The 17968-nt window shown below is 32.9% G+C and overlaps 2 protein-coding genes across 3 annotated transcripts; both read left to right on the top strand.

Moving 5' to 3' along the window:
• Window positions 1-7146: 7146 nt before the first annotated feature.
• LOC112702775 (uncharacterized methyltransferase At2g41040, chloroplastic) lies at window positions 7147-12251 on the top strand. Of its 2 annotated transcripts, none has more exons than XM_025753950.3 (8): window positions 7147-7405; window positions 8810-8910; window positions 9010-9150; window positions 9755-9836; window positions 9995-10188; window positions 10300-10411; window positions 11374-11478; window positions 11979-12251. In XM_025753950.3, exons 1-8 carry the CDS (start codon window positions 7250-7252, stop codon window positions 12105-12107), a joined length of 1020 nt encoding a protein of 339 aa, XP_025609735.1. In that variant the 5' UTR covers window positions 7147-7249; the 3' UTR covers window positions 12108-12251. The 2 variants fall into 2 exon arrangements, with proteins under 2 accessions (XP_025609735.1, XP_025609736.1); XM_025753951.2 differs by having other exon boundaries at window positions 7194-7405; window positions 8825-8910.
• A 2360-nt stretch (window positions 12252-14611) lies between these two features.
• Window positions 14612-17606, top strand: LOC140174319 (uncharacterized). Its single transcript, XM_072198753.1, has 3 exons — window positions 14612-15847; window positions 16673-17029; window positions 17118-17606. The coding sequence occupies exons 1-3, from the start codon at window positions 14612-14614 to the stop codon at window positions 17604-17606; spliced, it is 2082 nt and encodes a 693-aa protein (XP_072054854.1).
• The last annotated feature ends 362 nt before the right edge of the window (window positions 17607-17968 follow it).

Below are 17968 nucleotides of genomic sequence, written 5' to 3' on the forward strand. Positions count from 1 at the left end.
TTATAAGATTAATATGGTTTGAAGGCATTATAATTGAAAATATATATTCTTTTATTACATTCAGAAATGTTAATTAAGTAATTTGGATTAAATAATGTTTGAATTATTGTGGTAAAATATTGAAAAATAAATTATGTTAAATTAGACTTGGTTATTTATGTGTCACGTGACTAACACGTATTATAAGAGATTGTCTTGGGACAACACCTACATATAAATTAGTGAAGAGGATTTTATAAGCTATGCTTGAACTATATAGAAGTTTTCACACAGAGACTTTTTCTTCAAAGAAAGGCCACACACAATCTTCACAAAAAACCCTCAATTCTTTTAAAAATTAAAAAATAATTAATCACCTAATTCACTCAATTAATCACTCATATAATTACGTCATGTGTCTCAGACAAATTCCTATTAACTGCTGCTTTCACTGAGTTCATCTCTTATCCTATCACATTCATGCTAACACGCGTCATTAGTAACATATGTCCACATCATTTCAATAGATGCTAAAATTTTTTCATTTCAGCATCATTTCAGTAAGTGCTGAAAATTTTTCATTTCAGCACCATAACATTGGCTTTTGATAAAAATAAATGAATATATCTCAAAAAGCCAGACAATACTAAAGGACCTGCAAAGAGAGTGATACTAACAACTCTATCTCATGCTTCATATATCTGTATAACAATTGATAGAGTTTAATTTTTTAGGCAATTATACATGTACAATAAATACTGTTAAAACAAAAACTATAAAGATTAAAAAATAAAAAAAATAATTACTATGTTTTTGGCAAAAAGTGGGAACCTTTTTGTAAGATGAGAGATCAAGATCACTATTAAGCATCGGCATAGTAACTACTAAATGGATACTATGTGTTTTGTTGATTTTTAGTAAATCGGCGGTGGTTCGATTCTAATAGTCTGGGAACGAAACCTACTCCTCTTTTTTGCGAATACCAGTTTTCTAGAAGTTCATCAAAGTTCCTCGAATTAGACAAAAATTAAAGAAAAAAACTGAAAGAATGAAAGATAAAGATTTGAAAATTAAATTGACTGAAATCAAAATAATTTGCATTGAATTTAAATAAAGCGGTAAATTACTTTCGATTGAGTCAAAGGACTTTTGACATAGAAATTAAAGATGCTGAAATGGAAATTTGGCAAAGAAATTAAATGTTGTTCGAAAAGTGAATTTGCAAGGAAAGTAAAGTTTGCAAAAAATATAAATTAAAAAGATAGAAAACAATGGAAGGAACCCTACAGAAAAGAAACTTGAATGCAGAATCAGAAAGTCGCTGGGATATGAGTGTGCTTGAGTGTTTTCTAAAGAAAAGTTCCAATCATTGTGACTTCGAGCCTTCTGGTATTTATAGCCGTATCCTTAACTGATTAATTTGAAATGAAACTTCCACGTGAGCGAAAAATAGGTAACCATTCCCGCTCTTTTTCCTGATCAAGTGACGGTTTTAGAAATTCTTTCGATTTCAAAGTCTTCGATCTTCTTTGTCGAATACCTCCTCGATTCACTAAGTCGATTGGACTCTTACTTAATGTCTCCGAATACGTCTCTTTCGACACCAACTTTCTACCAAAAACTCACTTGGTTACTCGAATAACCTCCTCCTTCGAATTCAATTATGATTACTTCATGAAATAATATAAAGCTACCAAGATAAATTTATGATTCTTCGATGAACGAGGGTGTATCAACCCAATTAGGTCTAAAACCCAACCTCGAAATGGCCATGACTTAATGATCGAATGCAACTCAGATGCTGGGATCTGTTGCACTACTCCATGGCGTTGACACTCTTGACACACCTTTGCATAATTGATGCAATCTTTAACCATCGAAGGCCAATAAACATGATTTCGACGTAAAACCTATCTCATTTTTATCACAGCCTGATGAGCGCCACATATACCTCTATAGACTCCCCTAAAGCAATATCTTTATCGGCTTGACTTAAACATCTCTAAAGACTTCCATTAATTCCTTTCTTGTATAACTCATCAGCCATTAATACAAAATTCATTACTTTCAACTTTATTTTTTTATCCACTTGAATACGGAAATTTTTTAAATACTCAGCAATAGGTTTTCTTCAATCATCATCTTCCCATGCATCCAAACACAAAACTTCTCTTTCATCCACCTGCACTAATATTTGGCAAATTTTTGCCAATTTTCTTAGTGTTTCTGGGTCTATTTTATATCTCGAAGCAATCTGAGCCAACTCATTAGCAATTTCATTCTGAATTCTCGGAATATGGACTAATGAGACCTTTCGAAAGGAAGTTAACAATCCATGCCGTTGCTAAATATTTTTGTTACATTTGAACTCCTTCGACAACTGTTTCAAAAAGTAATTGAGAATCCCCAAGGATTTGAACTTCTAAAGCCCTTTTTTCGATCAAAATTTCAAGGCCCAAAATTAAAACTTCGTACTCAGCCACATTATTCGAGCAAGAATATTTTAACTCAAAACAAAAATTCCAATGGACTTCCCTCTGGTGAGATAATCAAAATTCCCACTCCTGCATCATCTTTTTGCTTCGAACCATCAAAATATAACTTCTAATAATCGACATGGACGTCAATTATATTTTTCCCCTGGTCATTCAGGTTATTTGAATGGTCAACTAGAAAATCTGCAATGACCTATCCTTTCACAGCCTTGACTGGAACATATTGCAAGTCGAACTCTGTTAATGCCAACATCCATTTCCCTAGTCGACCCCGTAACATCGGAGAAGTCAACATATATTTAACGAGGTCAGTTTGTGCAATAATTTTCACAGGTCTGGCAACCATATAGCACTTTAACTTTGTGCAAGCGTAATACAAAGACAAACACAACTTTTCAATAGGTGAATACCTTGTCTCAATATCAGTTAAAACTCGACTAAGATAATAAACAGCTCGTTCATGGCCATTCTCATCATTCTGAGCTAACATACACCCAATCGTGTTTCCAAATGCGGCAATATATAGTTTCAAAGGTTCATGAGGGTGAACATTCATCATTATTGGCGCTTTGGACAAATAAGCTTTAATTGACTCGAAAGCTTCTTGATGTTCTCCCGTCTATTGAAATGGTAATTCATTTTTTAGTTTTATTAAAGGTGCAAATATTCGAGTTTGACCTGAAAGATTCGATATGAACCTTCGAAGATAATTGACTTTTCCAAGAAAAGATTGTAGTTCTTTTTTCGACTTACGAGGGGATAATGCTAGAATTGCATCAGCCTTATTCTTATCGATAGCAATTCCTTTTTTGTTGATGACAAATCCTAAAAAGTTCCCTGCTGACGCACCAAACGCACAATTTAAAGGATTCATTTTTAATCATTTATTCTGCATAGTAATAAATGCTCTTTTCAAATGATCGATGTGTTGAGTTGTCGAATTCGACTTAACCATAACATCATCAATATATACTTCCATAAATTTTCCAATATACTCATGGAAAATGGTATTCATAGCACGTTGGTATGTTGCACCAGTATTTTTCAAACCGAATGGCATAACTACCCACTCATAAGTGTCCAACGCTCCGGGGCATCGAAAAGCAATTTTGGACACATCATCATCAACAATGAAGATCTGATTATATCCTGAATAACCCATCTATAAAACTTAGAATTTTATTCCCTGTAGCAGAGTCAATTAACATATCTGCTATAGGCATAAAATATTCATCTTTCGGAGTGGCTTTATTCAAATCTCTAAAATCAATACACACTCTTAATTTTTCATTCTTTTTCATCACAGGCACAATATTCAAAACCCATTCAACATAACGAGCGGTTTGAATGAATTTCGCTTTAATCAAGCGTTCAATCTCTTCTTTAATCTTTTGATTAATTTCAGGAGCAAATTGTCGAAGCGTTTGCTTTACAGGTCGAGCGTCTGGTTTCAACGCTAATCGATGTTCCACAAGAGAACGATCGAGACCAGGCATCTCATGATAATCAATAGCAGATGGTATAATTTAGTTCAAAATGGGGTCGCAAGACCTTTAGATATATAAGTAATTTTAACATCACCAATAGATCCCAAATTAATTTCTTCTAAGGGATCCTATGATTTGAACCCTTTTGCATATTCATCATCTTTTACTGAGTATTTTTCAAAACCCAAATGTTCTAAATCATAGATGCAATCAAAAGATAAATAAACTGATTCAATAGGATTAAAACGAACTTTTTTATTTGTTGGATTAACAACAACTTCATTTTCAACACAATGAACTTCTGCTATTTCAACAACAATTTGACTAACAATATCATTAGAATTATGTAAATAAGAAGATCTTAAACCATGACCAAATTCGATTGAAGAGATCGAATCTTTAGTATGAGAAGAAGATACTTATTTAAAGGAAACTCCCACGTGAGCGAAAACATAAGTAACCATTCTCACTCTTTTACTTAATCATGTGATGGTTTCAGAAATTCTTTTGATTTCAAAGTCTTCGATCTTCTTTGTCGAATACCTCTTGGATTCGCTAAGTCGATTGGACTCTTACTTAATGTTCCTGAATACGTCTCTTTCGACACCAACTTCCTACCAAAAACTCACTTGGTTACTCGAATAACCTCCTCCTTCGAATTCAATTATTTTTTACTAACACTATGATTCTAAACTTTTATGCGATACTAATTACCAAAGCCTATTCTTACTCTATAAGTTGCAGGAATAAAATTTAAAATCCCAAAAATACAATCATTCCTTCATGAGTTTTCATCAATTCAGACTATATAAATATTAACCCTGGCAAAACAAAGGTGATGTATTGGAGAAAAAAAAAACTCAGCCTTTCCCCAGTAACCTCTGTCTCACTTATTGACCTATAATCTGAGGTTAGACCAGTCAGCTTACTCGAACCTATAGTGGCAGCACCTTATTCCACTACGTATCCGTCTGTCTGTTTAAAGTTAAACAAAGAAATTTCATCAGTCCCATAGCCTAGTCTTTCAAAAAGAACAGGGGATTTGCCCACTACTAGAACGAAGACAGGCCTCTCGGATGAAGTAAGAGCGCATTCCATGTAAAGTGTATGACCTCATATATGATTAAATACAAACAAAAAAATAATATCATTACCTCTAACAATTCTTTACGTATTTTTAAATCACATTCCTACTATAATAATATTTATATAGTTAAATTCATTTAATTTTTTTTTTGTTCTTTTTCACTTATATTCTTAGGATTTATTTGGACACCATTTTCGAAAAAAAATCTTTTTATAAATGATATTTTTTTAAAAAATCTTTTACAAAAATAAAAGTAATTTTATATTTGAATATTTCATATAAATTTTTTTATTTATCAATTATATTTAGGTAAAATAAGATAATATATTTTTTTGTTCATTTATTATGTGAAAAATATTTTTTAAAAAAAAAATTCTTTTAAAAAGATATAAATTGTATTTTTTCAAAAAAAATTTCTAATACTTTTATTTTTATTATTAAAAATTTATCAAATATACTAAAAAATAAAAAATTTTATTAAAAAATATATTTTTTATTAATTTATTGACGCCCAAATAAACACTCATAATAGCAAATCAAAGACTTGTGAAGAGAAAATCAATAAAAAACAAGAGAAAATATGATACATATAATAAGAAGCAAAGCATGAATAGTGGTGGTAACAGAATAAATTTGTGGAAGTTCATCCTAGTAAAAGATATGAAAGAGTATATAACACAATAGATATTACAACAAAATCTCATATATTTTCATAAATAGTTATTTAAAAATTGTTAAACCTGTAAATATTTAAGTCACTTAGTTTTAAAGGACAAATAATATCTGAAACGAAATATTTTTACCATATTAAGTATCAACAGATAAAATCAAAGGAATTAAACAGTGACATCAATAAGTCACCAAAAAAAACAGTGACATCAATTTCAAAATTTTGAGTTTGGATACATTTTTAAATTAATTGGCAATTCAAATTAAATATGCATAAGATGAAATACCATAAGAATAAAATTTTAAAAAATAAGTGTTGGCTGGGATCTAAAATATTACTTTTTATGCATTGTCATTCTTGTCCATATAACATTACTGTTCCTAAAAACAAAGTATACTTCTCCTTTGTCCATCATTCTATCTGTTTGCAATTGTATATGATTTTCAATTTGAATTTGAAGAAACGAAAGTAGTTATGAGAAAAAGACTCAAGAAGTGAGAGACATAATTAAAATAGATGCATCATAAACTCTTCAATAAATAAATGAAGTGAAGAAACTAATAATTATTCATTTAAAGACAATTATTAGATTATATACTAATAATTCACGCTTTAGAGACATCTTTGTTGAAGTTTTGACAAGATTAAAAAGTAAAATATTTTGGTTTATCAAATAGTCTGTCCATTTGTTTAAAACTTTATTTGTCTACCTGACATTCTAAGATTTAAAATACACAAAAATAAATACATATCTAAATATTTTAAAAAAAGCTTTTTAATTTTCTCACTAAATTCCAAATAAAAAAAATAAAACAGAAATGAGCATAGATACCATTCTAGTAAAATAATATTATAGTCATTGTGTTTGATTATGTAACTATTGAATCTCATGCATTTACAAATCAAAGATAATAAAAATTTTCAACTTTCAAAAAGAACACATAAGTTGGGAAAGAACACATAAGTTGGGTCATGCCAATTACTTATAAATTGATTTAAGTACTTACAAATGTCAAACTCTACAAATAAAAAATTTCGAGTACATATATAAAGATTGGTTAATTTTTTATTTATGTTATAAACGACATAAATTTGATCGTATCTCTTTTATCTTTTAGAGTACGTTATTTATACTTTTAAAATTATATATTTATAAATAAAAATATTTAAATTATTTTTTAAAAAATATTTAAAATATGTAAAATTTGTTATTTTTTATTAATAATTAGTTATTAATATTTAAAAATATAAATTAAAATTATATTATTAAATTGTTAAACTAAAAAAACAATAAATTTGACTTATTATTAAACTTTTTTCTTTAAAAAAAATCCCACTGTCTCTCCAAACGAATTTTGAACATGTTTAATGTTATCCCACTTGCCGCGTGTTTGCCTCTCATTGTTCAACGTGTACATAGTTCATACATCAAGTTTTAACAAAAAAAAAAGAAAAAACAAAAACAAAAAACAAAATAAATGTATCTCTATTTGGACGAGCGATCAGGAACTAGCGGCATAGTTCTCAGGCCATGGCCATTTCTTCTGCTCCATTCATCCACCCGTTGTGTCAAGCGGAATTCCGCAAATGCCCCTTCCTCTCTTCGAAACCCCAGTTCCTCCCTCACCTCCTCCGCTTCAAGTCCCAACGAACTATTCATGCAAGTTCGGCTGTTACTCTAGAGTCGGTACAGTAAACCCTCTCACTCTGACAACTTTAATTTTTAGAGTTAATGTTTCTTTTTTTTTTTTTACCTAAAAGTCAAAGGTTGATACAATAGCTTTGAACTATGATATTTTGATTTTTTTTTTCTTATTAATTGATGTCATGACAGTGAAAAGTCTTCATTTTACATATAGTAGTCCTTATTTACTAGAGGTGACGAACGAAATATTATAGAAATGTAAAATTTATGATATTCCTTCTTTTTGAGTTTAATAGATTACATGTGCAGATGATTCTGATTCGAAAAGAGAGAAAGCTTTGCAAAGGATTTGATTGGAAATTTGTAATTGTGGTTTAACCTTCTTGTTTGGAAAATGTCTAATGGATGAATTTGTGTTCTGCTTTCTAAACGAAGCCTCATGAGTTACAATTACATAGTTAGATATGACTGTTGGCAAGGGTCACAATTGGTATACAAGATAAAATATAAACTTAATAAAATTATGAATAGTGTATGGATAATGAGAGGCATTTCTCCGTCTTCACGGCATCTCTAGCTATATGAGATGAAAGTGTTGATTTTTATTACTAGTGATATTTGCTTGGTAGCAGATTTCCGATGCTGTAATTTGACTTAATCCTTCTTTCTTATGTGGTTTAGCTAGGAATGCTAAGATGGTCTCCCGTACCAATAACTGAGACTATTGATTATAATTTTAGGGAAAGTAAGTAACGTTGATGTTTGAGTGACAGGAGAATCTGAAATTGTTGGAGTACATTAGTTTCTCCTTGTTAAATAACTCAAATTTGGTTTATTGTCCATTGGTTCATGTCCATTGTTAGTTCTAGAGAAAATAAATTTTGGCTATATGGATGGATGAAATGTAGTGATCAAGTGAATTTGATATTGGAATGAATGAAAATGATACCTATTATGTGACGATGTATTATACAATAGATACTGATGATGAAAATGATTACTAATATTGTATGCACAAATCCGAGGCTCCTATGGCCTTTATACAGTACTTCAAATGTGTGCTTCATGCCAAAATTTCTAGGCTTGATTCACACTCTTGTGATGCTTTACAATTTTTTATTAAGTACTCTAGATTTTTTGTTAAGTACTCTAGATTCTAAACTTTTAGTGGTAGTCCATGACATGAAACTTTGAAATTTTTCCTTGAAAACTTTAATTTATGGCATTGCTTGAAATTCTCCTCCAATGTCTATTAGCTGTATTAATAGTGTGCTAAATTTGTTTAGCTCTTTGTCTATATAGACATAGATATTAAATTCAGATGCATCGTGAATTTTGGCATTGCAGTGCATTCATAACATAACACGGATATCTATTTTATATCAATTTCTAGTTGATGCCCAAACCAATATTCCAACTTAGAATTATCATTATTTTAACCTTCAGGGTTTAAATACACAGAATGAGCAGGAAATACAAGTTGATGTCTTCTCTTGTCCAATATGCTTTGAGCCCCTGAAACGGAAAGGTCCTCCTGGCCTTAAGATGTAGGTTGAGCTGATATGCATGAGTTTTGGTGTGTTCAATTCTGTATGTTTCTTAAACTTTGTCTCATTCTAATATACTAAATTCATTTGAAACTTCAGATCAGCAATCTACAGGTCTGCATTTAAGTGTAAGGGATGCAATAAATTCTACTCTAGCAAGGACATGTATTTAGATCTAACTGTGACTTCTGGCTTGAGAGATTACTCTGAAGTTCAACCAGCTCGAACAGAGCTTTTCAGGTATAAATAGATTGTGATTCAACTCTGTTTATATGGGATAACTTTGTTACATATCATTACTCTTCAATTTTGGTGGGAAAAATTTCAATTCAATTGCAATGAGAGAGTGACATGTGGTATATTTTGGTTGTAAAATTAGTAATAGATAATAGATAGATATACTATCCTTATAAGGAAACCACCAACACCTTTAAGCAATGCCATAGTAGAAGTCATATCACACAAAATGTATTATACCATTTTGCAACTACGATCATGACAATTATATTAATCAAACCTCGCATCTTTTTAGTTAATTAAATCAGAAACTCTACTAAATGAAATACAATTGTCATTGGCTGTTATATAAAGTAAACAACTTTCAAGAAAGGAATCCATGTATTACACCCAGCTGTGCTGTAATTAAATGAACCAATGCCAATAATTGTATTTCACTATATAAAACCTTTGATAGGGGAAAATCTCCTTGTATCATATTGCAAAGTGGCAAAGAATAGTCGACATTGTGGTGCTGTCATATTAATAGCAGAGTGGGTTTTGTCTCAACCTATGCACCACAAGTTGTAATTTAATGCAATTGATTTCATTTCCATATAAATGTTAGGAGCCCACTTGTTTCATTCTTATATGAGAGAGGTTGGCGTCAGAACTTCAGGCAAAGTGGCTTTCCTGGTCCAGATGAAGAGGTATGCTTGAATCATGTTGATTGCAGATTTGTAGTTATCCAAAATGGCATTAGAATCTATATGTGGCTCTAGTCCTTTCTTTTTTTTTCTCTATTATTACTTAATTTAGCTTTCTTCATAATATATATTGAGCTCATCAACTTTTCTTTTTCATTCAGTTCAGAGTGGCCCAAGAGTACTTTGAATCTTCCAAAGGTGGTCTGCTTGTCGATGTCAGCTGTGGTAGTGGTTTATTTTCCCGAAAGTTTGCTAAATCTGGAAGTTATTCTGGAGTCGTTGCACTAGATTTTTCAGAGAATATGCTTCGCCAGTGTTATGATTTCATTAAGAAAGAGGACACTCTTTCAACAGCGTACTTTCCCCCTCTTTCAGCATAAATCTGAATTTAATCCTCCATAATGATAACTAATTCAATGTTTCAATCAGACATTGATGTATTAATCTCATTGGTTACACTTTGCAGCAATATTGCTCTAGTAAGGGCCGATGTTTCTAGGCTTCCGTTCCCTTCAGGTTCAGTTGATGCTGTTCATGCTGGTGCAGCCTTGCACTGTTGGCCATCTCCCTCCAATGCTGTAAGTGCTGCCATTGCCTTATGAACAGTAGAATATTCTGGCAAAACCTTATTAGTGACATGAAATTTTCTGTGAATTTTTCTATTGAAAGCTTGAGCTAATCATCAGACAAACATGATGTTGCTTTAAGGTTGTCATTGCCTAACGTATTACTTTGTGCATATATACTGCATTTCTGCATCTTAATGTGTCAAGCATTTTGCAGGACTCAGATACTAGCTTAATTAAAATGTTGCCTAGATTTTTATATCGCAATCGAGAAAAAATCTGAAAGAAAAATGTATGTTGAAACAGAATATTTACATGTGTCTAACCTAATTAGGGCAGCAGGAAAGCAAGATTTCTAGTCTTAGATATTGAGTAGTAGATTATAAAGAGGAAGTTGACACTTGACAGTAGTTTCTGTTGAGTTTCCTCAATATATGAACCTATTATGTGCAGAAGAAATGTATACATACATGACACATGCATATATATGATTACATGAATGTTTTATCTGTGTATACAGCCTGCACATATAGACTATTATCCGGGTTGGAACACATTATAATCTTACAAATCTATGATATGGTACACATAGTCTTCTGGATGAGAATAAATTCTTTTGCGAAGAAGTAATTATGTTACTTTACTTCAACACAAAAAAATTGCAACTAATTCCTAAATGTGCTGTCTCCGTGTGCACTACTTTTGTGCACTCCAATACTCCATATCTTCATGCGAAGGTGACTTTTATCGAGAAATGTTAGGGGCCAACAGAATTTGTGATATTTAGCCATCAATTAGCTATCATTAATATTTTTAATGGTGTAGGATTACTTATTTTTTTTATGATTAAGTGCTGGCCAGATTTCAACAAAAATACTGGCTCCTAGACTTTTTCAACTATTATCTTTATCTGTTGTATCTGCATGCTCTTCAAAATAAATTCATAATGACTCCCCCAATATAAACTCTTTAAGATTGCTGAAATCACCCGGATACTAAGAAGTGGTGGAAAATTTGTGGGGACCACTTTTCTGCGTTACACTTCATCAACTCCCTGGATTATACGCCCTTTTAGAGAGGTAAACTCAGATCATAGTTATCTTTGTTCTTTTTCATTGGTTCTGAAGCCTTAAGTTCTAAATATTTTGCAAGCTGAAGAAGATGTCCCTTGAAATGTGAATGGATCTTCTCAATTGTTAAAAAAAATAAAGTGTAAAGTGTGATTTCTAATCCTTTATTGTTCTCTCTTTTATATTTATTTTTTGTCACACTTATAAAATTAATGGTAGGAGATCACACTTTACTCTCTCTAATTTTTTCTTCTTGAAATGTTGTTCAGATGTTAAACGGGTTTTGATTTCTGTTTTCTATTTCCAATGTTTTGTTTTTCAAAATTTTGCAAAGAAAAGTGAAAACAGCGGAAATAATAAAATATATTTTATATTTTCATTTATTGTTTTCACATTTTTTTGTATAGAACCCTAAAAATAGAAGATACTAAATTAAAAGTAGGTAACGGAATAAAGAACAAAACATTTCTTTGAGCAGTAGCCAGGTAAATCATTTTTTGGGTTTGCAGAGGAGTCCTCAAGGCTATAGCTATTTGACAGAGGAGGAGATCGAGGACCTTTGCACATCAACTGGTCTTACAAATTATTCAAGCAAAACTCAACAATCTTATATTATGTTTACTGCTGAAAAGCCTTGATAATATTAGGCTTAGTCTATTTATAATACTTACTCTATTTTATCATAATTCTGTGTGTGTGTTTGGATTACAGTTTACAAACGGTAATTTGAATAAAATTGATTTTGTAAACTTGATTTTAATGAAAAGTAAGTTTGTGTTAAAGTGATTTATGTTTGGCAATCTTTACATCAAAATGAATTATAATAAAATAAATGTTGTTTGGATTATACTACTCAAAATCACTTTTAGATAAAAAAATTACTAAAATAGACACCAACTTAAATAATTTTTGTATATTATCTTATCATTTTAATTTAGATAATTGAATATATCTTATTAATTAATTCTATAATGAAATTAATATTTATACACTAAAATAAAATAATATATAAACATTGGCAAAATATATTTTTAATTAAAACTAACAAAATATAAATTTTAGAGAGTACTAAGAATAATAAAAAAATTAAATATTTATTTTGGTAGTAATTGAAATAAATCAAAAAAAAATTATGATATTTTTTATATAGTATATTTTTAATACTCTTAATACTCTTTTTTAGTATACTATAATTTATTATTATTATTATTATTTACAATTAATTTTTTGTTTAATTTACTTTACCTAATAGAATCAATAAATCATATTATAAAAAGATAATAAAAATAATACAAAAAATTACAATTATAAAAGTGTATAATATCAAATAAATAATTAATAAAAAATAAAAATAATAAATAATAAAAAAAGAGAATTCATGTAAACAAAAATAATAAGAATTTCATAAATAATATAATAATATGTATAAAGGATAAAGTTGGTAAAAAGTAAATAAAGATTGAGTATTGATAGCTAGAAGCCCGTTGGTGAAACGCAGAAGCTTAAAATTGTAGCTTTTTGAAAACCATGGTTTTGAAAGCAAAATCACTTCTGCGTTCATGAATCAAAAATTTGCCAAACTAAAATTGAAGCTTTCAAGAAGGCTAAACGTGCTTCTTCTCTTGTAAGGCGTTTGCCAAACACACCCACATGTGATTTTGTTGTATTACTAGTTTAATAAACATAGCTGAAAACATCAAATACAATTAATCAATCTAGACTTGAAAAAACAGAAAAAAAAAAAAAAAGAAACAAAAATTAATACAAATTATAAATCACCAAATCTTCTGTTAATTATTAACACCATGAAGTAAGTTGCCAAAGACCTTACGATAAATAATATTTACAGTGTGATTTGATACTTTATCATTGTTATTCATGATCAAGACCTTTAGCTCTTATAATTTACTCTGGACAGTATAATATATAGCTGACTATGTGTAAACACAGATTTAAGAAGATAAATACCAACAGTTGATAAAGTTTGTTCTTGTCATTTGTTTATTGTCGTAGCAAAACACAATAAGCTGATTATTATAAACACTAATTGTATGGTGATTTCTTTATTTCTTTATATGTGATTTATCACATATATTTTATAGAGACTATGAATATTGATGTTTACTAAAAAAATGTTAATTTAAACTTTGAGGTCAATTAACTCAATTTTTATTTTCTTTATAAATTTTATATCTCAATTGGTGAACTTTAAAATTGACATGAATAAATTAACTACTTAGAATACTAACTATGAGGCAATGGCCCTAAAGTAGCGACAAGCAAAGAAAAAAGAGAAAATAAGAAGAAGTAGACCAAAGTATCACAACCAGATGTGTTCTATTAATACTAAATGACTATAAATTCCTGGAACATTAATACTAAATGACTATAAGTTCCTGGAACATTAGAGGTTTAGGTGGTGCTGAAAAATTCAGTATGTTAAAGAATTTTAAAAATAAATTTGGCTTGGATATGTTTGGGCTAATAGAGACAAAAAAAAGGAGTTTGTAACTAAGTTTGATGTTATGCGTATCTGGGGTAGAGATGGAGCTGATTGGGAGTATATAAGTTCAGTTGGGGCGTCCGGAGGGTTGTTGATCATATGGGACGAAACAGTGTTTAATTTGACTAATTGTTATAAAGGAGATAGATGGATGTGTGTGGAAAGGGTTGTGATAAAAGATCAGTTTCAGTGTGCTGTTTGTCTGGTGTATGGACCATATGTGAGAGCTGAGAAGATAGTAGTATGGAAAGAATTGAGTTACATTGCAAGGTTATGCTAGGTTCCGATCTATTTTCTGGGCGATTTTAATGAAACTATGCATGTGGAAGAAAGGAAAGAAGCTACTACATTATTAGCGTCTGCGGAGGATTTTAGAGCTTGGATAAATGATATGGAGCTGGTTGACTTGCTGTTAAATGATCGAAGGTATACATAGTTTAGGGGGAGCTCGTGCAGTCGAATTGATAGGAGCCTTGTTACCTTGGGATGGCTAGAGATGATCCGGGAACACGACTAAGGGGAGGCCCAAGAGGTTTATCAGACCACTACCCATTGATTATGGAAGAGAGCAGAAAGTTTGATGGCCCAAAACTTTTTCGGAGCTTGGATTCGTGGTTTACGCATGAAGGTTTTCTACGAATGGTGAAGGAAGAGTGGAGGGAATTAGGTAATGGACAGTTCCTAGACAAGATGAAAGCGTTGTCCGTTCCGGTTCAGAGATGGCATAAGCAGAACTTTGGGAATATAGCTGAGAAGATAAGAAAGTTTGAAGAAGAGATCAAGAAGGTGGACGAAGTGGTGAGTAGTGGTTTGCATGATGGTATGTTGGAGTCAAGGAGAAGGGCACTAGTGAGATGCTGTGAGAAGTGGTATGTTAGGCAGGATGTCCACTGGAAGCAAATGTCTAGAGCCCGGTATGCCAAGAAAATGGATAGGAATACTAAATATTTTCACAATATCGCCTCGGCAAAAAGAAGGAATAACAGAATCGAGTCTTTGGTTATTAATGGGAGACTAATAAGGAACCAAGCAAGGATAAAGGTGGCGATTCGAGACTTTTATAAGCGCTTGTACCACCAGGAAGCTTCCCCGACGGTGAGCTTTAGAGATGGTTTAGTGAACCGACTGGAGAGGGAGGAAGCGGAAGCCTTAGAGGTGATGTCATCAGCAGAGGAAGTGAAGGAGGCGATATGGGACTGTGAATCTTCGAAAGCACCAGGGAATGACGGATACAACATGAATTTTATAAAAAAGTGTTGGGGAGAGATTGGATCGGAATTCACTACAGCTGTATTAAGCTTCTTTGAGCATGCGAGACTACCAGCAGACTCCAATGTCACATGGGTAGCGTTGGCACCAAAGTTCATAGAGGCGAAGGAGATAAAAGACCTTAGACCAATCAGCATGGTTGGTTGTGTATATAAAGCTATCTCTAAATTGCTGACACAAAGAATGAGGAGTGTAATGTCGGAATTAGTTGGAGAATCCCAGAGTGCCTTTGTGAAAGGAAGGAAGATACACGATGGAGCTTTAATTGCATGCGAAACGATACATTGGTTAAAAAGAGAAAGAAAGGCATCAGCGATTATCAAACTGGACTTCCACAAAGCCTATGATGGAGTTAAATGGTGCTTTGTTAATACCGTGTTAGAGAAGATGGGTTTCAGTAGTACATGGAGGGCATGGGTGAAGGAGTGTATAAAGTCGGCATACATCTCTATTCTGGTTAATGGATCCCCGTCAAAAGCATTCAAAATGGAGAGGGGATTTTATCAAGGCGACCCATTATCACTGTTTTTGTTTGTTTTGGTGGTGGATGTGCTCAACAGAATGATAGGTGAGGCAGTAAGGAACGGTCGCATCTCCCCACTGTTGGTAGGTAGGGATAATATTGAGTTGTCACATTTACAATTTGCGGATGACACAATTTTATTCTGCCCGACCGAGGAGGGGACAGTGAGAAGTTATCAGAGACTTCTGAGGTGTTTCGAATCACGCGTCGCCATGGATACCTCCAATTCACGCGCATGCGTCAGGCACGTGTGCGCGTCGCTCCTCGCATCCATCTCCTTTGATTCTTGTGTTGCAGAAACTCCATCGAATCCAGCCGAATGTTACCTAAAATAAATAAAATTGCACAAAAATCAAAATAGCATCCATAGTGGCTAAAATATAATTAATTCTTAATTAAACTTAACAAATTAGATGCAAATTCACTATGAAAAGATAGTAAAGATGCTCACGCATCAGCTGCCAGGAAACAACCCTGCCGGTAAGGTATCTTGGTATTTGCCTAGGAGCAAATCCGCGGTTAGTGAAAACTTGGAAGCCGGTTATAGAGAAGGTGGAAGAGAAGCTTAGCCTATGGAAAGCGAAGGTTCTAATTAAGGCTGGAAAGCTAGTTCTCATTAAGTCAGTCATAAACAGCCTACCAGTTTATTATCTGAGTCTGTATAAGATGCCGAATGCAGTTGCTCGAAGAATCATTACTTTGCAGAGGAGGTTTTTCTGGGGGAAGGATGATGAACGGCCTGGCATGGCTCTAGTGAAGTAGGAGATGATCTAGGCACCAAAGAAGTTAGGTGGGCTGGGAGTGGGTAATGTAGTGGTTCGTAACACTGCTTTACTGTTTAAATGGTGGTGGCGTTTCTCGAAGGAGGACTGTCCATTGTGGAAGAAGATCGTGTGTTCTTGCAATAGATTGAACCCAAATCAGTTGCTGTCTACTCATACTTTACCAGTGAGAGGGGGTCCATGGAAAGATATATGTCAATTACAAATAAAGAAGCAACAAGTAAAGCAGAAGATGATAGATGGCCTAGCGATAGAGGTAGGGGATGGAGGACTATCAGATTTTGGGAGGATACGTGGCTGCACATAGGAAAGTTGAAAGACGCTTATCCGAGACTCTTCTTGATTTCAAGCCAAAAAAGATCACCTATTGGGGATTGTGGGTTCTGGGATGGGATAGAGTGGATATGGAATTTTCAGTGGAGGCGGGAGCTCCGCCAGTGGGAATCAGAAACTTTAGATCAGATGCTACTTGCCTTGCAATCTGTTAATAGCAGCAGTGCAAGATAGAGTGGTGTGGAAATTTAGAAAGGAAGGTGTTTATACGACTAACTCATTTGTGCAGGTGTTGCAGGAAGCGACTCTGGATGAGGAGATTCTGAGGTACAAACTCACAAAAGAGATCTGGAGAGGATTAGTTCTGCCTAGAGTTGAGCTATTCACTTGGTTCGTTCTGATTGGCCGGGTCAACACAAAGGACATGCTTAATAGGTTGGGTATTCTGGGACAACATGATAACTTGTGTGTGTTGTGTAAGAAAGTCGTTGAAAGTGTTCATCACCTGTTGGTTGCTTGTGAGTTTTCTTGGCAGGTGTGGCGTGGATGGATCTCGAAACTTGGTCAGGAGTGGACAGCTCCCGGCACATTGAAAGATCACTTTGAGAGTTGGAGATCCATGACTATGAGACAAGAGGTACGAAAGTTCTGGCTAGTTGGGTTCTTTTCAGTTATAAGGAACATTTGGCTACAGAGAAATGGTGTAATATTCCAGAACAAGACAGCAGGCGTTGTAGAGTGTGTGGCACAATCTTTTCTTAGTGCTACGGAATGGTGTGGTAACTAGCTTATGTTGTTGATGGCTATGCCAGAGATGACATAATAGTTAGTTAGTATTGTTGTTATCTTTTTTTTTTGGTACTTATACGGGGCTAGCCGCCCAAAAAACAAAAAACAATTATCCAATTATTCTGCGGGGAAGTGAAGCCCCTCTAGCATCATCATATAAGATTTGAGTTAATTCTGTAACTGGTTGATCAATAAATCTGTATCCCAAGCCAATCTTCAAACTCTGTTTAGACATCCAGTCAGCAGCCCTGTTTCCTTCTCTATATGTGTGGGTACATCTTAACTGCCAATTTCTTCTCATTAACTCCTCAATACTTCTGATTAAAGGATTAGGATGATCTTTTCTCTCTTCTCCTTTGT

Source organism: Arachis hypogaea, chromosome 7 (assembly GCF_003086295.3).
Source record: "Arachis hypogaea cultivar Tifrunner chromosome 7, arahy.Tifrunner.gnm2.J5K5, whole genome shotgun sequence".
NCBI lineage: Eukaryota > Viridiplantae > Streptophyta > Magnoliopsida > Fabales > Fabaceae > Arachis > Arachis hypogaea.